Raw genomic sequence first — 24,387 nt, forward strand, 5'->3', positions numbered from 1 at the left:
ATGGCTACACAGGGAAAGGCTCCTAAAAGTTCCAAAGCCAAGTGTGGGTGCTGGAGCTCAGAGCCTGCAAAGCACGACAGCAGCGGCAGCCCACCCAGGAGAGTCATGGAATACCCTTGGGCACACAGACCAAACCTGCGGGGTAAATCCCAGCCCCAAAACAAGGGACAAACCTTCCCGAGTGAAAGAGCAGCTTATTTGCCACTCCAAATGCAAATTCTACCCGTCTCTTCTGCTAGGGCAAAGGAGGCAGCAGAGAATCATGTAAAATGCATAACTGTCCAAAAATATTCGGAAAACCATCTTTTTCTTTTTCCTCGTGGATAATGGATGAGCCCTGAGGTGGCAGTGACCAACAGCTCAGACCTGGGCTGGGGTCAATAACCTAATTACAACATGCATTTTGCTGCTTTCATGAGCTATTCAACAGTAGCACAAAATTCTTTGTGTGCATCTGGTTACCCCAAAATCGTCAGTGGTTAATTCCAAAAGCGTATCCTCACTTAAAAATGGTAGCTCCACCACGAATTAAACTATTACAGCCATGGGTAAAATTAGGTTCCACATTTGTACTTTCTAAAATATCAAAGGCATGATTAGCAAAGTCTTTTGTTTAAGATCTCTGGAGGTAATGAAAACTGGGTCGAGGAGCAGTTTCTCTGGAAGTTTAAAGTAAATGCTGTGTTCAAGCATTACCTGGCTCCCGTGACTCACGGAGCGCTTGGTCTAGAGAATGGAACTACTGTACCAACACACAGATACCAAGAGCGGTCCCCCTGCCCCGAGCAGAGGAGGAGGAAAGGGTGGAAAAGAAAGGCATTGCAGATGATTTTGAACAGTTTCCTGTTACGGCCCCTTGAAAAGAAACGCAGCCGTACTTTCCCCCTGCTTTCTGTTTGCTGAATTTCTCCTGACAGTTGGCTCCTTCGTTTGCCAGAACCACAACAAAGGACGGCCTTGAGTTTCCACACAGGCCATTTTCTCCCTCTCTCCTCTCTGATCATCTCACAAAGGTATTATTGTTGCTGGCTCACTGGGGCTCAGTGCACCTGAGGCACATCAAAGGCACTTTTTAATGCCCGCCTGACCACACAGGTCTCTCTCCCACTGCATTAAATTAAACTCGATGATTAATCTCTGTAGCCCTCGGGGTCCCTTGGTGCGCAAGGAGAGAGAAAATATAAATTTCTATCAAAACACAAGTATAATATACTTTCATTTTATAGCCCTAATTTAAAAAAGGAACAGCTAATTTTGGCCAAATGCAGCTGCATATAGGTCTCATTAAAACACAAATACAAACTGCTCTGTGTGCTCCACGTTCACTTCATGCAGCCTGCGCAGGTAATAGATAAAAGAACAGAAAACTAAAATCCTTTCACAGATTAGATCCAGAGAAGTTTAGAATTTACTTATTGTCTGCTGGCTAGAGATTGTTATACCCCTCCCTGTGCTGATGAGTGAAGGCAGGCAGTTAAGGAAATGATTATAAAATGCTGAGTAGGTAGATTTCAGTAAAAATCTACTTAAATCTAGCAAAAACTGCACAAGCACCTATTCCTGAGTTTGAACTGAAGTGATCAAAAGCCTTAAAAGGTTCTGCCTCATGCAGCCTGTGTTCGACTTTGGGGTTGCTTTGAGGACAGAAGATCAGCATGGATTTTATCCCATCCCTTTTGCTACATTAGCATATTTAATGGAGCCACAGCTCTCATGGTTGTGGAGAGTGCACACAAAACGTGTTAATATTGATGGGCTCTAGTTTGGGAAGTCAAACAATCTACTGTTGTGAACGGGGTTTATGTTAGAACGTACCAATACACAAATATCAAAAATTAATAAATAACCACACACGTGTCCTCCCCCAGGGCTGGTTGTACTAAAGGAATGAGGCAGAGCCAGCTGGCCCACTGCCAGCTACCCAACATTGCCCTCAGACCTTTGGGGGAAGCTGCCTGTGAGCTCCTCAGCTCACTGCAATCCAGCACTATGTCTCTATTAACTCGTTTTAATGATTTAAACTAACTCAGCTAAATGGAACAGGTTAGGAAGAGTTCACTCAAACAGCTTCTACTGAAAGGGCAGAAACCTCCATCAAAAAAACCTGGAAATAATGAAAGCAGTGGCAAGGCTTGAAGGGTGACTTCTTCCCCCAGGGTGCCCCACCTGCCCTATGACAGACAGACAGGTACCAGTGGAATTTTTCAAAGACAGAGCAAGTCAGGAATCGTGGAGTTTGAAGCTCGAAACTTTTGTTTAGGAAGAAATCAAAATATATTCCAGTTGGTCTACCAGGTTTAAGCTCAATGCTCTGCTTCACAACAGTGAGATTATTCACGTCTTTAAATTCAATCACGTGCTAAAATGCTTTGCTGAACGACAATCCATGTGACAAGATCACCATTTATTCACGCTCAAGATCACCATGGATTCACGCTGTTACTACAGAGACAACTTATTGTTAAGCCTGATGTTTTATTATCAGCCTCCTTTCTTTTTCTCTCCTGGAGCTTTCTCCATGAAGCATGTCAGTCCTCTCCAATACCTCTGGCACTCCCAGTGCCATTTGCTCCTTTTGGAAAAATCCAAGTTCTAATCATTCTAAATTTAAGACCAAAATGAGTTTTAAATAAAAAATGTGGCAGAAAAGGGTACTTATCTAAATGGAATGCTCTCAGACTCATACATTTTAAAACAGTATAAATTTCAAAAGCAGACACTAAATTTTAATTGCAATCTCAGAGAAAGCTTTTGTATTAATTCACGGAGAAAAATTAGCAAAGTGGAAACTGCTTATTGGGGGCTTTTCTTTCTTTTTAGTCATGATACATCTCATAATTCTGTACACCGTGGCAATTTTCAAAGGGAGAAGGATTTATATTGATTAAGGGAAGAGGTGGGGGAGCAGGGCTGTGACTGAAGCCGGGCACTCCTTCTCCAAAGACACTCTTCTGTAACACATTAGTGACAGGCTTGTCACAGATAACTCAGGCTCAGGCTTTGGCTCAGATTTCAGGCTGCTCTTTAAGCCACTCTGGCATCGTGGTTTTTACTTTCCATGTCATTTTTCAGTATTGATTTCTACTACTATTAAAGTTCTCGCTTAATAGCAAATGCACGGTAATTTATAATTAATATCCAAAGGTAAAGATAGAGTTACCAGGAAAAAAAAAATCAAGGAAAAAAGAACGGGGTGAGAAGGACAAAGGTCAATTTTCCCTTCGAAAACATAAGTTAGTAAATTCTGCACAAATTAGGATGACACATACAACCTACCCCCATGTGGCACGAAGATGTTCCACAGATCATAGCGACTCGGGATGTAATCGGCTGGTTCTCACATGGAAGGTTATGTCCTTTCACATCTGCTCCAATTACTCCTATTAAAGTAAAATTAAAATTCCTTGTTAAAGAAGAGCAAGCCACCCTGCACCAAACAGACCTCTTCTGCACTCAAATAATTGCTGAGTATCTCACACCACCGCCACAAATCAAGAAAGCCTACTTAGCCAATAAAGGAAATAATTTTATCTATCAGATTATTTATTCCAGGTATAAGGACCCAAGATGATTTCTTCTAAATGCATGTCTATCATCATCATCATGATTTTTGCGTGTTATTTTACCTAGAAAACGTTATTTTACCTGACATTTATTCTCTTAGGTAGCTCACTGACACGCAGAATAAAAGTGCCTTGCTGTACTGGCAGGCTGCAGATGTGTTTATTTGTTCACAGTTTATCATGAACATCCTGGATGATGTGTTTTGTCAGGGGATGAGTTGGAGAAAGGGGTAACTTGGCAGGAGACTGGAAGGCTGCCAGCTTTGTGTTCACTGCTGCTGCTGTTCTGTCCCTGTCAGAACCATCTAAAGGCAGATTATTCCTCCCCTTCGAGGAACCGAGCTTGGCTCTGAGGAGCCTCTGTGTGCAGGACAGCATAGGATGGAGCACAAAGTCAGCACCACTCAGCCTGCAGCAGAAAATACACCCAGGGGATGCCAGGGAGAAGCCAGACAGACCTGCAGCTGGGCCTCAGAACACATCCCATCCTGCTTGACTCACTTCAGGGGAGGCCACAGAGGGAATCTGCTCTCTCCTCCTCCTCTCCCAGGCTGCATCCTGGCACAACGCTGTGCTGCACACAGCAAAATGCAGGAGCCAAAAAGTAACATTTCTACACTGGACTTATCTTAAACATCGCTTTTCAGCTGGACAACTGGTCACCAGACTGAGCACTTGCATCTGCAAAGCTCAACTTGGAGACCAGTATGTCAATACTGATTAAAAAAAAAAATCCCCTTGCCCTCCCTGTGGAAGGATCAGGAAAACATTTGCTGGACATTGTGAAAGATGCCAGGAGTTAGAGCTGGTTCATATCCTGCATTTCATTAACACCCTCTTGTTTAGATCACCACTCTAATGCTCTGTTATCAAATTAGTCTGGTGGGGTTTATCTTACTGGGTTCACCATGGTTATCCTGGTATTACCATGGTTGGAAGTCATCTAAATAATCAGAAAATTAAAGGCTAAAATTTTAAAGCCTAAAAAAAAAAAAAAAAAAAAAAAAAAAAATCCGTCCTCACGTCTTTTTAATTAAACTGACGTAACTATGAAGTGGCACAGCTGTCATAAAGAGAGTTAGGAACAAAAAAACCTAAAAGTAAGGCTTCTACTTCATGTTTTCTTGCTTTTTCTCTGCTCCAACATGATGAATGCATATTAGGAATTTTGGATAGGGTTGTCTACAAGGCAAATTCCTAGACTAAGCAAGACTATTAGAATTTCTTGAGTTAAAAATACTTGAGAAGGAAGAAATCTATTAAACTAAATAGTCAGCATATGCTGCAAATGCATTTTCATAAACAATGTAAGACTGAAAAGATCTTTTCAATTGCTAAGAAAATATGCATTCTGCACAACAGGAATTACGGCCCTTTTTGGAATTTTAGTCAGTGGCTTCACCGGTGTTTAGAACAGCTAGAGTCTTCCTATTTGTGATTAATTAAAGTCAGAGAGCAAATAAGTCTGGAATATTGGCTAAAAGTTATAATTGCTGTTGTAAGTCACTTTCACCTTTAGGCAGACTCAAAAGCAGAGGCTGAGAACAAGAAGTCTGTGCACCACACAGAATGGAGGAGAGATTTTTAGGAAGGCAAGCAGTGAGTGTTTAGCTCAATGTGTACTTCTGGATCTCTTCCACAGTGACGTGGTATTTTAGACACTGCACCATAAATCATCTCCTTTTGTTGAAACAATGCTGCTGCCTTTTGAAAAGGTGCAATGTAAACAGTATTTTTATGAGGCCAGTCCCACAAGCCTGGCCTCCCATCCTCACTGTTTTATCTGTGCACTCTCTGAAATGAGTCCAGTAGGTCAAAATGCAAGATATAACCTCTTGGCTCTTAGATCCTCACTCTTCCATAAGAGGTATCAGATGGAGTGATTCAGGAGGCACTCATGACCTCCTCAAACATACACACTTAAACAATTCTTTACCTTATTGTACTCAAAACTTTGAAGCCTCCATAAACTTCAGGAACCTGCTCAGCCAAACCATGCTTCACATCCAGCTAAAAGCAGACCTGAACTGCATCAAAAGTTACTAGCACTGAAAAGAAGATGTCCACCATGTCATTCTGGTTTAGCCTCTAAGTTATTTTCTTTACATAAATCTGCACTCTTCGACTCTCCTTTTGCTCCTACTGTCACTTTTGCTATCAAAATATTTTCATTTTTGCTGTCCTTTCTACTAAGTTTCCAAGCCATTTCCAGTAGATTTATTACCCTTCCCAGGTTCAAGAAGGATGAGTTCTACTGTAAATCCTCTTGTCCCAAACTGCACTGAGCTCTGGTGTGATTATCATGCAGGTTCTCCCACTATCTTCCTGACTTCCCTCTGTGATGTCCCCCTCTCTCTAACAACAACCTGGTGTTGTTTTTCTCCTCCTGGCAAGCATTTCAGGAGTCTGCTGATGTTTGTGGTGCCATCTGGGAAAACATATTTGGATTAGCAGACTGTCTCTATCCACTGAAACCCCTTCCTGAGGGATGCCAGTAGCTGAGTGTTTCTAATGTCAGAGTTTCTTTACAGAACTCTGTATCAAGGAACAGACAGTTGCTCTCTATTCTTTTTGAAATTCAATTGGTTGATTTTAGCACATGAAAAAAATGGACATTTTTGTGCTCTGGATCCATAATGATGCCAACTAAACAAGGATCTTCCACTGCCATTTTCACATGCTCGGTGACAACCCAGTTTTGCAGCAAGTTCATTCTTTCAGGACAGATTATTACTGCATTCTTTTCCAAGAACACAGAATTACCAGGGCACACAGTTTTAAACACATTTTTATGCAATTAGGATGCTGACAGATATTTTTAAGTCAGTCACAACACACCTACAAATATGACACTGAAGCTCAGTCTTCCTTTTTGCAGACAGATCTACGTCTAATCCTTTCCAGGTAGCAAGAAAAGCAATCTTCATGACTACTTAACCTCACCAAAAGTAAAGTAAAGGAATGTAAACACTAAAAAACGTTCCAGGCCACAGTTTCTAGAAGGACAAATGAGATTTAAAACAGCACAAAACATTTGAAATAAAAGTGGTAGCTTAGCACCTAATCATATTTCAGTTAGATCTAGAAAAAAAAATCCTCTGATGAGCAATAGTTTTCCTTCAAAGAGCACTGTTTCAACAACACTGAAACTTCCTGAGGTAAGACTGTTTTCTAAACCAGCAAACTAAAAAAACCCTCAATTTCCTGCTGAAAAAGTTACGCTCTTTGTTATTGACTGTATTTGGATAAGGCCAAACAGCATAGCAACAAAATGAACTTGTTGGGCCTCACCAAATGTAGTTCAGAAAAGATGAACCAAGGCTGGACATCAGAATATTGTGCTGGAAAAGAAAAAAAGTCAAGCCATCAGACCTTAAAGCTTGGAATCATGAATCACTTAAAAAGCTAATAAGAATCCTGACTATGAACAAGCCTCAAACAGGAGGCTTTTCCCCCAGCATGACTGGGTTTTGGGGTTTTTTTCCTTGCCTATCCCAAAGTTTGGAGCAACAGAAGATGCAAACTCTCAGCTTGTTGGCATTCCAACACCATGGTGTTTCAATTAAAGTGGAACTATCATAAGTCAAACGATTTGCAAATACAACTGGGAAGATAGATAACAGTGACAAATCCCCTTCCTAGAGACAGATTTGCAGTACTAGTAGTTATTGTGATGATTTTGAGGTTTTTTTTTTAGAATTGCATCAGGGCAAATGGTCGGATAAAAACAGTCTGTGACAAAAACGGCTTTCTGAAATGAATTCAACAATTCCTGTCTCCAAAACCAGTAAATCCATGAGTGAGTACCTAGTCCTCCAGCATGTGCATCAATGAGAGACGCTGCCACTGCAATCCCTTCGGGGAGACCGAGCTCTTTCGCAGCGCCTGCTGTCAGACCTTTCCCGAGAGCCTCTCCAGGAGACAAGACGTGGTTTCCTGGGCAGACACAAGACAAACCAAACACCTGTCAATTGACTAAACAGAACAACAAATGCGAGTGTTATTGCAAGAGCTCCCTTCCTCTCCCTCCAGTTAAGCCTCGTATCTATAAAACAAAGAAGTGCATCAATCTATAAAACAAAGAAGTGCATCAAAGAATTCCGTGTGATGGAGTTTCTGTCATTATCTGTCTGCAGATTAAAGGCAGCCGTGCCACATCAGGCCGTCCCGTGGCGATTTAGAAGTTCAAAAGCATTCAATAGCCCATCTAGCCACAGAGAAAGATTTCACCACAAGCAATTAAATTCTGCTTGGCATCTCTCCAGGAGATATGAAATGCAGAAATCCCAGGTTCTCGTGGAAGGTGCTGCCTGCAGGCCTTCTCTGGGCATGGAAGGAGACTCGGCTCAGTCCGTGCTCACAAATGAACACTGCACCTGTAGCACAAGGAATGCACGAGGAACTGGCCAATTTTTTTTCCCATTTCCATCCTTTCCAGCAGTTCCACTTGGAATAAGGTGGCTATAGCAACAGAAACTCTGAAAAAGAAACTGGCTTAAACAGCAAATTCCTCTTGTTGCAGCTGTGTTTCCTCACAGACTTAAATAATCCCTTTCTGAGCCTTCTCTGGCCTGTGCAGTATGAAGAAGACAAGAAAAAAGCCCAACCCTCCCTGCCCTGTCACAGGGACCCCAGGGGCAGGTCCTGCTATAACACACACCCAATTTCATCTGAGCTTAAAAGAACAAATCTAGATTTTTCCAAGTACCAGGATTTAGGGACACCCCTCCTCTCAGCCTCCCACAGCTGGAGCAATGAGACCGAGCTCCAGGGACTGCACACACTTCCATATTTCTCCAAAGGTTTGGGGGTGAGAGGCAGAAAGCTCAGTGGGAGTTCCTACAGACCTCCCTGCCAATGCCAGGGCTTTTAGTACCCAGCTGGAGTGTTTATTAAATTGAACAAATCTGGGCAGAGTTGGCAAAACTTCTCTTTAAAATAAAACTAAACTGTTTTCACAGTTTTATTGTTACACCTGAAGCATGCTCTGATATGTTAAAAGGACATAAAGCATCCTCGACAATACACATTAATTAAGAGGAATAACATTTCATAAAATATCAGGAATACACTAATTCCCATGAGGATAAATGTCTAAAAATGCAGTTATAGAACCTTACTGTTTGATGAAAAGGTTATCATATTAAATTTACAGGTCTTCAATTTTAGATATCAATTAGGTCTTTGCTGTAAATTATGTTGGCTCTTCATTTTTAGAGCTACATTCTCCTTCTGCCCACTTCCTGATGGGTACAGTGTATGGAGCATTATGGAATCAGCACACAAAACTTCACAGTTGCTTATTTCTCCAAGAGCTTCTGTTCTCTTGACAGCCACACATCGCTGCCCCTGAAATTCCAGGCTGAACCTCACACTGGAAATTTAAAACAAGTCTGTGTAGCCAAAACCATTGCACTTGACATCGGGTTTATATTCAATATTGGGGGCAGTAAACAAACCTCATCATTAAGCTTTATACAGAAGGATGTGAGGACATTAAGTCACCTCCTCACAGGAAAAAAAAAAAAAAAAAAATCTGTATTTTATTAGTTACTTATTGTAAAGTCAAAACATTGTCCTGGCTTTTTCAATAGATGTATCTTTTGCATTTTTCCCCAATAGGCTGGAGTGCAGGATGTTCCTCTTTAAGAGACTTTTGTATTAACATTTCTGGTTTTTTTAAGACATTGGAGAAAAATACCAAAGCTGTCTGCTTCTTCTGACACTCAAAGACCCTGCAGGTGGAAGGAAGTTCAAAAGAGTTCATGCAGCTAAACCCACATCTTTTTCTTCAGAATCAATTGTCTGACATGAAAGCACAACCATGATGTACATACAGCATGAGATGCAATTAATCTGAAATAAAACCTCTTTCCAGGCATGTCATTCCATGGCTGGCTAGTTTATATCAGTCACACCAGTCAGTGTGTAATTATTACATAGTTATACTCCATTTTAGAGATCAGACAAAATCTTTTCCTACCAGCTTCTCAATTACTGTATTTCTAGTTAATAAGCACTAAGGGAACAATTTCAGAGATAAGGATAATCCTCTCCTCTACAGCAGCACAAGAAAATGACCCTATAATTCCTTTGGTGCTGGTTATTTACCAGAATGACCAGCAGCACCGCCACCCCCATGGGCATAAAGTGTGTGAGGACATGCAGGGTCATTTGGAGAGGCAGCATAATCGTCTCATATTTTAAATAAGATAATTAACAGTACTCTGCTCCAGATGTTTTAAAAGTCAAAGTATGCCTGAACAAATATTCCTTGACTGAAAGTGCTTCCCAACACCTGGGAAAGGAGAGCAGTCAGAAATCACCCAGGACAGGGATTGCAAAGGAGAGTTCCTGGGTCACCCAGCAGCCAGGGAGTGCAGCACAGAGAAAGTGAGTGCACAAGGAGAGGATTCTCACTGTCCCTCTCCTTCACCCTCCCAGCTCTACAGGTCAAGGAAAGCTCTGCCAGGCCCATAGGAGATGTTCCCAAGGAGCAGGCTCTGCACGGGCACTCGTTCTGCCATCAGGAATTCACCTCCCCCCTACACAAGTGTAAGCCAGCGTGGAATGGACAGAGCCTTCACTCAACCACATGGGCACAGACCTGGGAAGGGAATTACCATTCTCATAGCTCAGTGTTCACCAAAAAGCTCGAAAACTCACCTAAGCATCAGCATGCTTAGAATCTGTAAGTGTAAAGCTACTCCATGATAAAAGAAGAAAACACAGAAAACCACCAACAAGGAGACACAATTAAAAGCAAAGTTTTGGATTGCATTCCGGTACTAGACTGGGAGGGAGCAGATTCTTACTGGAGCAGAACACTGCAGCTTTAGAAACCCTGGGACAGCTACTCTGAACATAAAGGTATTCTACAGCTACACACAGCAATCCAGCAGCAGGTGCTGCCACCATCAAACACAGCCTGTCGGGGAAAGAAGCTGAGGGAGGGAGGGAGGAAAAGAGGAAAGGAGGGAGGAAAAGAGGAAAGGAGGGAGGAAAAGAGGAAAGGAGGGAGGAAAAGAGGAAAGGAGGGAGGAAAAGAGGAAAGGAGGGAGGAAAAGAGGAAGGGAGGGAGGAAAAGAGGAAGGGAGGGAGGAAAAGAGGAAAGGAGGGAGGAAAAGAGGAAAGGAGGGAGGAAAAGAGGGAGGGAGGGAGGAAAAGAGGGAGGGAGGGAGGAAAAGAGGGAGGGAAGGAGGGAGAAAAGGAGGGAGGAAGAGCTGCCTGCACACAGGCCCGCAGTGAGAGCAGGACAGGCGCTGCTGCATAAAGGAGGCACTGAAAGGCCCGAGACTCCTCAAGGCTCCTGCCAAAGTAAATGTATCGAGTCTTTTGTTTACAGTAGTCTCCTGTGCAAGTCATTTACCTTTGCTATAATGACTTCCAAAATTAGACCTAACCAAACAAACCCATAATGGCAGAAGCTGGAGGACTTTCTGTTTCACATTGGTGCAGCTGTTTCACTAATGCGGGGCCTTAATCCACAGCCTTTCATTTGGGACGAGACAGGCTATTTCCAGCTATTTTTTCCCCCTGTAAAGCAGCGAGTTTACAAAAGGAAAAAGCTGTCTGAATCTCTTCCTTCTCTTTTATCCTTCTTCGAAGACTGATGTTGGAGTTTGCCGTGATCGAGCTTTGTTTAAAGAATTTATGTGCTACCAAAGACCCTCTACCTTTTTAGGTGCTTCCCACAGGAACCAGCTATTTATCAGACATGAGGCTGATATGCCTCTTCAGTCAGCTTTAGCGATCCAAATTCACTGTACTGGCTGCCTAATATTTAACAGAACGAGGTAATTCAGGATGTAGCCCCTTTTCAAACAACAAAGCTGGGAGCAGCCGGGGCCCAGCTGACTCCAGCACAGCTTTTCACCTATCTTACAGAATGGGGCTGCAATTTGTGGATTTGGCTGTATAAGTGCATAAAAACATGAAAGGAAGAAAATTCAAAGGAGATGTCCCCTCACTGAGACCCAAACAAACCAGAATTCAGATAGAACGATCCCTTGCCCAAATCCCAGCAGCCTCAAAAAGCAACACAACCCAAGGGTACATCCCGTCCCCATTTCACAGCCCCACCCAAAATGAACCAATAAACTGCTTTCTGATTGAAAAGACAACACAGAAAACAGATATCTGTTAAATAAGTGATAGAGAACATGCACTGAAGAAGTTATCTCGTTAAACAAAACAGTGCTGAGCAGGTATCAAAGGAAACAGGACCTTGGTCAAAAAAAGCACTGTCCATCCAAATTTAATAAGAAATGCAAGGGATTTCCCCACTTCATGTTCATTACAAAGCATGCAGATAATCCCCATTTTTTGTGTTTCATAGTAATTCTCACAATGCCAAAAGTCTGGGATATGCAGGGAATCCCAACAAATAATATACGTTGTCCCAAACCCATCTCGCTCACAATACATTATCAAATTTCCCTTTCAATTACTCACATTTAACTGAGATGCATATGGCTGATTTTTCTACAGTTTTTACCCCAGCTGAGTAGCCAAAATAGCACTAAGATCAGAAGGAAGCAGAACAATGATGCTGACTGTAAAATTACAATACTAATTTTTTCTTAGGACTGAATGCATGGTGGTTAAAAGACGTTAGGAACAGTGAGATTTGGGGCTTTTTTAACCTCCAAATAACCTCCATAAAACTTCCTGGTCGGCAGTTAAAGACTTCAGAATTTTCATTGAGGAAAACCAAAACAAATTGTGGTATTATACGCCAGCTTATTTAAAAGTGAGGGAAACGGTTAAACAAAATCACTTTGGCTTTCTTCAGTTCAAAATTCATCTCTGTCTACACGAGCTGCCACAGTAGCTTGAGGCAAATCTAATTTGGGGCCTTTCCATCCCACTCTCCCAGAGAGCCTTTGGCTGAACTACATCTCGACTACCTAATGTGTAAATACTTCAGGCAGACGTATTAGGCTGCTAAACACTGGCAAAATCAAATCAGGCAGATCCTGGTTCATTAAGCTGAGCACAAAATTGGTCAGCAAACCCAGAGGTGCCCACTTCAACAAAGATTGCTTGGGCCTTTTTGGCCCAAGAAATGAGAGCTACTCCGTGTATAAATTAGAAGCTTTCCTGGTGAAAGGTCAAAAGGAAAAAGAAATTCTGCATCGTTGGATCAACAGGCACGTTACGATGGCTGGGACTGAGTTTTCTTTGCTAGACTGCAGTGAAGCAGTGCAGAATGGAAGTGTCCTGCTGTGTGTGGTTCACTGCTCACTGCTGAACTGCATCTGGGTATAAAACACAAATATCTGAAGCTAGAGAATGCACTGTCTCGATGTCTTACTAAATAATTACAGGGAATGTATTCCCATCCAAATTTAGCTACCTGAGCTCAAGTTTTCACCTGCAAACAAGGATTTCACTAGGCTGGTAATTGACATTTCTGTCTTTACAGCACAATATTCCTCAGAGTCTCTCTAGATACAAAAATCAGTGCAGATGGAAGGACTATTGCTCTACTTCCAGAGTTGCTCTGCTCTGGTACAGTACATTGCTAAGACTGTAAAGGCAATTTAGCTTGAATTAATCATGGATTATTACTTAACAGATTTTTTTTTTTTTTACTAGATTTTTTAACAACTCACATGATAAAAACTCCTCTTAGAATAAATAATTACCCCTTCTTCCAAACTGAAATAAATGCCAGGCCAAAAATAATCTCAGCTGTTACTGAAAGGACACTTTTAAATCTTTCAGCCAAATCTTATTCCCCATCACATTCACACAGTATCCAGTTTTAATATACACACTGAGAAGATACTGATGCACTGTAAACTAAAAAAGTTCAGAATTTAGCCAGGAAAACAATTACAAGGATTGAGAAGTATGACAGTTCACCCAAGAGATTTGGGGGGAAACCTCAGTGTTGTCCCTTGATCATAGGAAATTTGAGTGCATGCAGGTCAAGCGTGTCCCCACGGTCTGCCAGGCAGGAGTAGGAAGTTAAATCAGATGAAAAATCAAGTGTGTTCTTTAATTAATTCATTAATTTTGAGACATGACAGCAACTAACAATCAACAACCTTTCAGTCTGAAGTGGGCTCTCCATCACAGGAAATTATAAAATCAAGATTGGTTCTAAGATACAGTTTTAAACTACTTAAAACGTTAATTTTAAGGAGTCCAACACCTCTGACTTGGAGGAAGTCAGCAAATTGTTTGAAATAGTTCTTCTGATTTTGTGAATCCTGACTCATAAAGCAGAGAGCCCTGTTTTAAAAGTTATTTCAGCAGGAGGCTGAAGCCAAAAAAAAGAAGATGAATAACAAATGGAGAACAGGGAAAGGAAGAGTCAGGTAAAAAGAAGGAATGACCCAGAACTATTCTGAGAAATGTCCCTTTTTATTTTCTTTTTTTAGAACAGTATGAAAAATAAGGAAGATACTCTCTCAGAGATTTAAATATTGAGCAATTGTAACAGGCCCAAGTCTACTCAAAGCTTCTATGAATTTTAAAACCAGAAATTCAATGAAAAAGCTCCTAGTTTTTATACTAGAAAGTTCCCAAGCCCCCAGTGTGGCCAGAGTAGAAGCAAATATGATTCCCCAGGCAGGCAGAGTCTGAGACCAGAATTCTGAGTGGACAGTGGAATATTACTTTTTTTTTTTTTTTTTTTTTTTTTTTTTTTTTAAGATCCAAACTTTTACAAGAGTTTTCTAAGCTATGAGGGATGGAGGACAGCACACAGTACTCCTCACTTCTTAGAGCAGAGAGGAGAAGTTGAAAGGAGCCTCCTGCCAGCAGGACTCAAGCTGATGATAACCAGGGTGAATGTTGCTTCCTTTCCTGGTGGAAGAGGAATGGAAAATGTCACCAAGGAGACATCCTGGAGAAACTTGAGCCACCTGGGCTCAGCTCAGCCTACTCAAGAACATTTGGTGGAAAGAGGAAGAGTTTCTTGGACTAGATAGCAAGAAGGCTTGGAGGTGGAGGGGGCAGATTTTATCCATGAGAGGGAGGGAATAAAGATCAGGGAGAAAGACCCTTCTCAGTGGCCCCCAGTGACACTACAAGTGTGACAAGCACAAACTGAAATACAGGGAATTAAATTTAAATCAAATTAAAAAAAAAAAAAAATAGTTCTTACTGGGGAGAAGTGGTCAGGACACTGAAACAGGTTACCCAGGCAGATTTCAGAATCTCCACCTTTGGAAATCCTTAAAACTCAACAGGACACAGCCCTGAACAACCTTCTGTAGGTGACTCTGATCATTTCAAGATGGCCCTTCTAATCCCAATGATTCGTGTGATTCAGTGATCTCAAGATGGAAAAAGTATAAAATCACAGGAGTCTGGAGCTTTTCTGAGGAAAAGCCCAACTTCTTCCTGCTGAATCATGTATTACAAAATAGTGCCTCGAGCTCTCAGGAAGGAGACACCCAAAAACCTCTTTGCACTGTGCCAGTTTCAGCTCCTTTGCAGTTGCTACAGCTCTTGGACAGGCTGAAATGACAGGAAGCCAGAAAAATGTTAGCATATTTGGAATGCTATTCACTTGTAAATTCCATGGATTTTGACAGCATGTAAGTGTAAATATCCTCTGATTCATCCTTTTAGTTTTGCTTGAAATTGCAGTGTGTTGTAATTTATTGGGGATAGCAAGAGACCAGGAAAAGACAGATAAAGGCATCCCACACCAGAGAATCCCTTTATTTATGATTCTCTACCATTTGCAAAGTATTTAAAGTGTTTAAAGCTTGTTGCTGCAATCCAGCTTTATGAAGAGCTGGCAGCCACAATCTGAGCCGAAGAAAAAATAAAAAATCATAATCATCCCTTTCTCTCAGCCTTCAAGGAAATCCTTCATATGTTCCAGAGCATCAAAGGCCGTGGAAGAGACAGGGAAAACTGGCACAGCAACTGTAGCATTGAGTTAATATTGACCATATTCTCCCACCCTGCACTGAATCTCCCATTTTCAGCCTAAATGTAAATAAATTAAGAGAACATCCAAGTATTAGAGCTAGCTCCTCACAAAACAGAGAACCTAAGCAGACTCTATTTAAAAGGGAGATATTCAATGCCTTTATTAGCTTTGTATATGGAAGGATTCAGTGGCACGTGCAGGAATGTCACTATTGATATAAAAAGAGGGGTTTTGTGCTATCAATTTATTAATAAGTACTTCACGTGAAAGAGCATTAGAAAAGAATATCCAGTCTTCCAATTATACAGATCCATCTTTTCAGGACATTCAAAAATGACATATGCAAGTGCCCAAGCCCATAGAAACATCAAGCCTGAAATTCCCAAAGTCCTGGAATTAAGGAGAGAGTTAAAATTGGGGGTGCAAAGCGTTGGGGCTGTACATTAAAGCACAGGCAGAGTGTTGGAGGGTAGTGAAGAGGTAAACTGAGGGAGGGGAGTAAAAAACACTAACCAGAAATGCACTTTAGAGCCAAGTCAAACCCTTCTTAATTGAAAACACAGTGCCAAAGTGTAAAAAAACAAACAAACAAAAAAACCCACAAAAACAAACAAACAAACAAAAAAAACCTCACACCAACCAACCAAAAACAACAAAAAAAACCCACCAAAAAACCCCCACATAAATCCTACTGGAGGAAGATCGGGGCAATTTGTGGAAAATGGAAAGCGTTCTTCTAGAAGGTGTTTAAGAAGGATGAGTGGGAAAAAGACCCAGGATGAGATTTAAGCAAAGAGATGTATGAAGAGCACAGGCTGTTCTTCCCTATGCCACCATCACCCCCAAAATCAAAAATGAAAGAATTCTTCCAGCTGCACACTAAAGCAAATGAAGAAAAACCACAGCTACTTCATTAATATCAGTTTGCTGCTCCAGCACAGATGAAAGAAGGTGACAAACTGCCCTTTACAAAAGCTGCAAAACCTAGAAGATCAGTAGAACCTATTCTGCAGTACGCACAATACTCTCTCACACAAAGCCACCATCTTCAACCCCAAAAAGACCTGGTATGAAATATTACCACTCAATAAAAAAAATCATTATTTGGTCCCTTAAGTAGGCCCTGAAGTAGAAGACTGTGGTGAAAATTTATCAGGCATTTTTCTCCAAATGGAACGTACGCCCCAGTACCCTAGGAGCTCTACAGTACATGAAATTTTAACGGAATTGTTAATGTCTTTCTAGGTTTTGTAATACCACAAAGAGATACTCATCATGTGCTTTTACCACAGCAGATAAATGGTAATGTCTCTAGTACACAACACTTTCAGTGGTTTAAATATGAGTCTTCTTCCACTCTCTTGGTGAGCAAATTAATGGGATCAATAAATTTCTCAGTATCTCCAGATAAGACTCTTTACCTTCACAAACCTGATCAGTAAATTCATGATGTACAGAAAGGACCACAAACAACTTGTTATGTGGATTCCCTGAAAGGTTAGTTTGCTCTGAGAAACAGAAAATGTCAAAGGCCTGGGAGTTTTCAGATGCGAACCCACGCCCTGGTATGGGAAAGGTTTGTGGAAGATCCTAAAGGTCAGATGTGAGGGTCTCCCTTATCAACAAGGTCATGTGTTAAGTTAAACTGAAACCAAGAGGAGTGTACTCCAGGAACCACGGCACTCTGATTACAGTAAATGTATCTTTAAAGGGCAAGAAGTTTTAAAAGTGATGCTCAGAAGCGTATTTACCAGAATAAATAGAATGTACATTAAAGAAGCTGTTCTCAGGTAATTTCCATAAGTACTTCCAGTGGCATGAAAGTTAAAGCTACTTCCAAATGGAAAAAAAAAAAAAAAAAAAAAATCTACTTGTAGCTATTCATCTTTGGTTCCCTCTGTAATAATGATTTTAGTAGAGATTGAAAAAAAAACAAAATACAACCAAACATAGCTTTTCTGCGTATGTTAAACTGGAAAACTTTGTATTTACTTTTGTTACAGTCAGAAAATTTTGCTAATTTTATCTTGTGACATTTTGCCTTGGTTAAAAGAAATGATGATTCAAAGCCTTGTTATCTTTTAGGAGAGATACATGAGAAAAAGGCCATTATCTCCCTTTACAAGGGGAATGTGCAGGCACTAAAATACATCCTTGCCTTTGAGCTAAACAAACCTTGAGCAGACAGACATGGGCTTAGAGTAGCTTGAGAACAGAAGAGGAAATTCCACCAGAATTACTCCAGCCCTGTCAGGTTTTTGGTTTTGTTTTCATTTCAGGATGAGGTTTTGAGCATGTACAACCTCCTCCTACCTGGGTTATCTGACAAGTTCGAGCTCCTTTATCTGCAGGGCACCTCAGTGCCCTGCTTCCCATCCTTCCCTGTCAGCCGTGGCAGCTCTGATGTTCCTCCTGGAAGCACACATGGTCCAGGGAAGGCTTTTCCTTGGGATAACGGGGTGCACTTCCAGCAGCTGAGGCTGTTCCCCTGTGGGCAGCACCCTGGAGCCCTGGTGAAAATACAGCTTGAGCTGAGTTGGTGCAAGCTGTGATCCTGGGGTGTTCTAGGGGCTCCTGGTAGGGACGGTGACACCACGGGATGTGTGGGAAGGAATCTCCCACTACCCAGGACCATTCCAGCTGCAGTTTGCTCAGTGGCTGAGAATCACCTTGCTGGTAGGCAGATCTACCCTGTCCTGAGGAATTTGAGGAAAGCTGAGCTGATTCACAGTGCTCTTCTCGGGTCCAACACCACTGAACACATTAAAACAAGCAAAGCCCCCAACTCTCATTGAGCACCGATCCCATTCCCCCACATTCAGGGACACTGGTAAGAATTCAGGGTGGCAGAAAGCAAAGCCCTTCCTTGGGACACACCACCACGGAGCAGCTCCTGGGAAGGCTGAAGGGCTTTGTTTTGAATCCTTCTGAAGCTACACCCTTCCAAGAGACTCCAAGAAGAACAGAGAAACTCAGAGGAATGGAGTGGTGGCTACCTGGGTTCTACACTGGTGCAGAGAGCTCCTCACTCCCTCTGCACTGACACAGGAATGAAGGGCACTCTCCCGCTTTTTGTGATGCTATCACACTGCTAAATATAACAAAAGCAACACCTTCCTTTTTAAAAAAGGCAAGGTTAGACAAATGGTCAGGGAAATAAGCTCATATTCTCCCTAGGGCCAGGTTTCAGCATCATTATGCAAATAGAAATTGTTTTATGCTGTGGATTCACCTGAGGGAATCGGCCCCAGAATCTGAAAACTGAAGGAATTCTCAAGGTGAGCACAAGCTGCAAGTTTTGGCTTAAGGTTTGGTGCAGTTTTAGAGGTCAGACTGTGCTTCTCCAGCTCCAGCCAAGATCCTCTCAGGGATTCTATGGTTCATTTCTTTAAAAAATTCCCCAGTTTTCCATGGAACTAGACACTTTCACCAGTAAATCACAAGAAACACTTTTGCCTTGCAAGAAACATATCAACAGAAGATAACTTACCAATTTATTTTGTAAATGTTGTGTTTTAACAAACATGGAATTGATGATTTCTCTCTTAATGAATGCTGAGCCATATATAGGCCAGTGTTAGGAGGCTCCCATCACAACAAAAGGCCCCTTTTATTAATGGCTACTTTATCATTTAAAACATGCATGTTGTTACTTAAAATGGCAAATTGCTTTGCACTGTCCTTGAAGTGCATTGCATAAATATTGTATCCAAGCCTTAGCTTACACTTCATAAATAATTTGTTTTTAAAATACCCTTCCATGAGACCACCAGCTGGCAAGATGTTCAATTTTCTGGTAAAAACATGTATTTATTGCAAGTCTTATTTTAACTTGTTGAAGATTTGCTAAAAGCCACATGTGACAGATGTTGTAAGAATTGTATTCAACCCAAAACCTCAGGAAGCTGAAAGCCTCATTCTCCTGGTAGGTTTTGTACCTCTGCATAAGCAGTTTCCTTTGCAGGGAAAAAGCTGAAATCTATTCAAGGAAGCTTTCAAGTACTATTTTCTGATAACCCCAAAATGACTGACAGCAGTTTATGTGATGATCAGAAAAGTTTATCGATTGCATTACATTTCTTTTCACTACAATCCTTCCTCCACCATTTCCATTTCATGTTGCTCATTTAAACTGCTGTACAAACTTGTTCAAAGTGCTCGACATTAAAAAAAAAAAATCAAAGGAAATTTTAGATAATTAACTTTGATGAATGAGCATATTTTAATTCATGTCTGGTAATATTCTTGTTAATGACATGTCTGCTTAGGACATCCATTAAAAGTCCATTAACTTAACAGGGAAAGTCTAATAAAGTTATCCTGGAAATTTTCTGGTATATTAACGTTATGGACTTTTAATGAATATCTGCTGTAGGAACTGCTATTAGAAAGGCTACTATTCTAATTAAACTTGGGCCCTGAGAGTGGAAAAAAAAAAATGTACAAAGATAACAACAAGCAGAAGTAGCACCTTTTTTGAAAATGACTATAAAGGAGATGGGTACAGGTCACAAATCATGCTATCAGTAACAGCTATAAATTACTATATAGTAGTTTTTTTTGTAGCCTTCCATCCAATATACCCACATCAAGTGTGTCCTTCATGTCATCAGCTGCTGGGGCTCCTTTTCACTCTGCTATTGTTGAGACTGAGCAGTACAGAAAGGCCTTCCAGGCCTTTTTGAAGGGTAGGAGATAAAAAAATCTAAACACAGTTTCTCACAATAATGCAAAGTAAAAAAATGCACTTAGGAAGTCTGTTCCCTGTGGGCACCTCAGTAACTCATTTGAAGCTGCTGACATTCACAATAACACAGCAAAGTATCTTTTTATATGTATATATCTTTGATTCATAGAATCAGAGGATGGGTTGTGTTGGGAGGGACCTTAAAGCTCCTCTCATTCCATCCTCTTGCCACGGGCAGGGGACACCTTCCCTCCTTCCACTAGACCAGGTGGCTCAAAACCCCATCTCTTGCTATATATTTATTTCTTATATATATATATATACACATACACACACACGCAAAGTTTTTTATTAATATGAATATATATGTATGAATATATATGCATATTAAAACCCAATCCTGATATACCTATTTTTTCGTACTTATCCTTCACCAGATCTTCCAAACCAATCATTTTCCAGAAACTGTCATCCCAACCTCTGTCTGACGTGTATGTCCACTTGCACACTACTGTACAGAGAGACCTGGAAAAGAGACAATATAGGCACAGAGTCAGGCAAATGAACACATTTGGGTTTAAGCTTGTGACTAAAAACAAGGATCTCCTCTCCACTGGTCAAAAACTCCAGCAGAACGCTCACATTAAAAAAAAAAAAAAACAACATAACTGGTTACTGTTTGGAGTGCACGTCTTGAGGACCTTAAAAGGACCTTGTGTTTAAGATTCTTCTCTGCTGAAACAACTCCTGGTCTGGCCACTTCACTGCATAAATCAGTCAAATAACAGGCTGTGCATGTGCCTGGGGGAGAGCAGGGCAGGAGCACAACAGCTCTGGAGCAGGCAGCTCAGAGTGCTGCTCTTGCACGGCTGCTTGGCACACAGCTTGTCCTCAGGAAAACTTTGTGTTACAATTGAATTACAGTTTCCAGGAGATCTGGATGATGGGGTCAGATGCTCAAGTCTCATTCCTGAGAAGCTGGTGTTAAACTCTGCTGTGCCAAGACAGCCCCACGGGGGGCACAGGCAGGAGCAGAATATACACAGAGGACAAGATCACTCACAGGAAAGTCTGTCCAAAAATACAGAATGGTTTTTATCAATATCCCTGACCTTATTTCTCCCCAAAGTATGAACAATATTCCTGATGATTTTATATTACATAGGCTGTCTTCTGTCTGAACTCTAAGAATCATCTCAAAAAGATCAGTATTAAACTGTGTTTGAAAAGTCAGTCAACTAAAAGGTATTAAAAATGCTAAATACCACTGAAAACTGCAGCTCTATGTAGTCCTGGGAATACCACAGTACCAGCAAGTGCAAGAGAGCTCAGATGCATCTCAGGGAAACACATCATCATAACTGTTCTCAAAGAGAAACCCTGCTCAGAGGTGGATCTTCTTTGATGTTTTACAAGACAGCTTATTTGTGACTCATGTTTAGCCAAGGTGAGCTTACACAGACGTATTCTCTTTATTAGGATGGCACAATTTGAACGTGTATCTTCAAAGCAAACTCAGTTTTACTGCAGCATTTGACTTTTTCTTGCAGATTTGCATAAGTAAAAACCAAGTAAAATTTTTCTCTTCAAAATTATTTTTTGGAGTAAAAGGAAAAATCTTCCCTTTCATCCCAGAAAACTACCCAGAGACTGAAATATGAATCAGAGAATGGCTTGGGGATGGAAAGGACCTTAAAGCTCATCTTGTTCCAACCCCCTGCCATGGGCAGAGACACCTTCCACTAGCCCAGGTTGCTCCAAGCCCCATCCAAGCTGGCCTTGAGCAGCAAAAGAGAAGCTATCTTTATTTCCGATCTGCAAATCAAAGTTAGAGCTTATAGCCACTGATACGACAGACAGAGTAAAGCCAAATAAGAACAGGAAGAGCCCTTCCACACAGCTGGAAAACTATCTGGGACTTGAATTCCATGTTTTGGGGTGGGGGTCACAACAAGAAGCAACATCCTCTAATGTGACACTGAGCAGAAGATGGGATGGGTACATGGACTCTCTAAACTCCTACTTTCTCATCTGGGACAGAAGTGGGTATTTTAAATGCCTTTTGTTTCCTTCCATCTTGTTCTCCTGGAATAACCATGTTTTTACAACCAGAGGACAAGTGATGGTCCTTCACATCCCACTGGTTGTAAAGGTGTGCTAAATATTTAAATATATTTTATTTAAAGAATAATTAACATCACATATTTTTTGCGGGAAAAATTACATTAGTTAACTATTTATATCCCTATAAATAAATGCAGTCAATAAATGCAGGGATTATTTCAGGACTACTCTTAAAACACTTCTGATACCCCCACCCCCTTTTTTTTCCCTTCTTAAAAGTTTAAGAATAGACCACGAAATCACAACTCAGTGCCTGGTTTGAAAACAGAAAAAGCACATGACCTGTAACTACAGCAATGACAATGTTGATATAAGGAATTCCAATTTCTAAGGATTTAAAAGCCAGACACAGAAATCTAATTAGGACCTTTGACAAAAACTGGGTGAATAAATAAATTCTAGGCCGAAGAAAATACTGGGAAAAAATAAACATTTTCCCCAGATCGGTTCAAACTTCTCGTTAAAAGGAAAAATAAAGGCAGGGTGTTTGAAATAAAAAGCACTTCATCACTTTAGGAAAAATTTAGACATAAAGAGTGAAAAAACAATGCATCAAGTTTTCCCAAATATGGGAAATACCAAATCATAACAAATTATCATCAAAACCGAATATGTCTTTTTCTAATTAGATTGAAGCTCTGAACTAATGCCACACCCTGAAAAAGGCTCCAAAGAACTTGTTTTAAACAGGGGCCCGCTGTCCCACACAGCTCCTTCTGTGGAACACCACACCACACACACAGGCCCATGGAATCACCGGGGATGGGGAGAGATCACCCCTTGCCAATCCACAGAATTCCAGCAGATCCGAGCTCTCTGGCAGGATATGGCTGGACTGAACACATCCTGTAGATTTATAAATGCAAAGTGCTCACAGAACAAGGATAAACAGAGGAGCCTGGGTTGAATTCTTAACAAAGTATGGAAAAACGAGCTGGGGAAGACAGCTCTTGCCAAATGAATTGACTGGAAGATCTCGAAGTGGAAGGTTCTGGTATGAAGACCAGCCTCAGATCTGAGCTAAAACACAAACACATTATGTTGGCAGGTTTTTATTTTCACGGCCACAGCAAGAAACTCAAAATGCTTGTTTTAAACACAGTCTGAGCATTTGAGACTTCTCTGGGATTCAATCTCCTTCTTCCACTCTTGCTGCCTCGCAAAAAGTAGGTGTTCAATAGAACAATACAGCTTCATGGAAATCTTTTCTATCAAAGAGAAGGGGTCATACTGCAGAGAGGCATTCTGCTCTCTTAGATAACAGTTCAAAGGAGAGGATTTCTTTGTGATGGCCGTGGTGGATTAACATCACCACATGCTTCAAAAGCACCTGGATGGGTTGAACTCAAAGCCTTGCCCCTCACCTGATGAGGTGCTCAGTCTCTATGTCCTAGAGGGCTCTATGCACGTGCGGAGAGAACAGTTCATTCGTGGCTATAGACGTATATTATATCTATAGTATTTACTTGTATTTATATATATATTAACTTCATAGGAAATCACTCAGAAATTCTCCTCCAGAGAATCACCCTGAAAAGGGGATAGCACAACTCCTAACTTGGGAAGACTCTATCCAGAAAGACACTATGGAAAAGAAGCACCTGAGGAACCAAATCAAGAAACCCTCAGCTATGAGAAAGTTTTATATTTCACTGAACTCCTAACTTTGATGAGATGAAGGGCAGACATCAAACAGCAACACTACTGATATCTGCCATGGTATATTCCATTTTTGCTGTTTGGCAGCGTTGCCTCAATGACTTGGTCATAAACACCAGACTTGTGCTGGCTGAAGCTGAATGAACCAGATGGTTTGAAGGAAATGCTCCTCTTTCTTTACTCCCAGGATCAGCTGGGTTCAAAGGTGCAGAGAAGAGGCAATCCCAGAGGGAACAGTCCTCTCCTGACTGCCAAATCCACTATAGGATTTGAGGAGCCATACATGGAACCCCTCAGTAGCATGAGCCATATGTAGCCAGACTGAAATACCATGAGCTTGGAGACTCTTTTCCTCAAGCATATTCCCAGCACAATGAAATGAAAGATTTCCTTTCTCCGTTCAGAACAAAAAGTTTTGCTTAGCATATTCCCACTGAAAAAAACCACCCCAACCG

At 41.2% G+C, this 24,387-nt stretch overlaps 1 protein-coding gene across 16 annotated transcripts in view; it reads right to left on the minus strand.

The window, feature by feature from the left end:
• Positions 1-24,387, minus strand: part of FGGY (FGGY carbohydrate kinase domain containing) — a 258,281-nt gene that overhangs the window by 59,970 nt on the left and 173,924 nt on the right. For 15 of the 16 annotated variants that reach the window (XR_005702154.1, XM_040072895.2, XM_040072896.2 and 12 more), the window contains 3 exons: positions 20,559-20,674; positions 7,371-7,499; positions 3,277-3,380 (listed from right to left, as the gene is read on the minus strand). Coding sequence is in view for 15 of the 16 variants with exons in the window: in XM_040072895.2 (XP_039928829.1) it covers positions 3,277-3,380; positions 7,371-7,499; positions 20,559-20,674 (349 nt within the window). In the remaining variant the exon portion in view is untranslated. The remainder of the gene's footprint in view (positions 1-3,276; positions 3,381-7,370; positions 7,500-20,558; positions 20,675-24,387) is intronic. The other variant, XM_040072892.2, reaches the window with a different exon arrangement.

Source organism: Hirundo rustica, chromosome 9 (genome assembly GCF_015227805.2).
Source record: "Hirundo rustica isolate bHirRus1 chromosome 9, bHirRus1.pri.v3, whole genome shotgun sequence".
Lineage (NCBI taxonomy): Eukaryota > Metazoa > Chordata > Aves > Passeriformes > Hirundinidae > Hirundo > Hirundo rustica.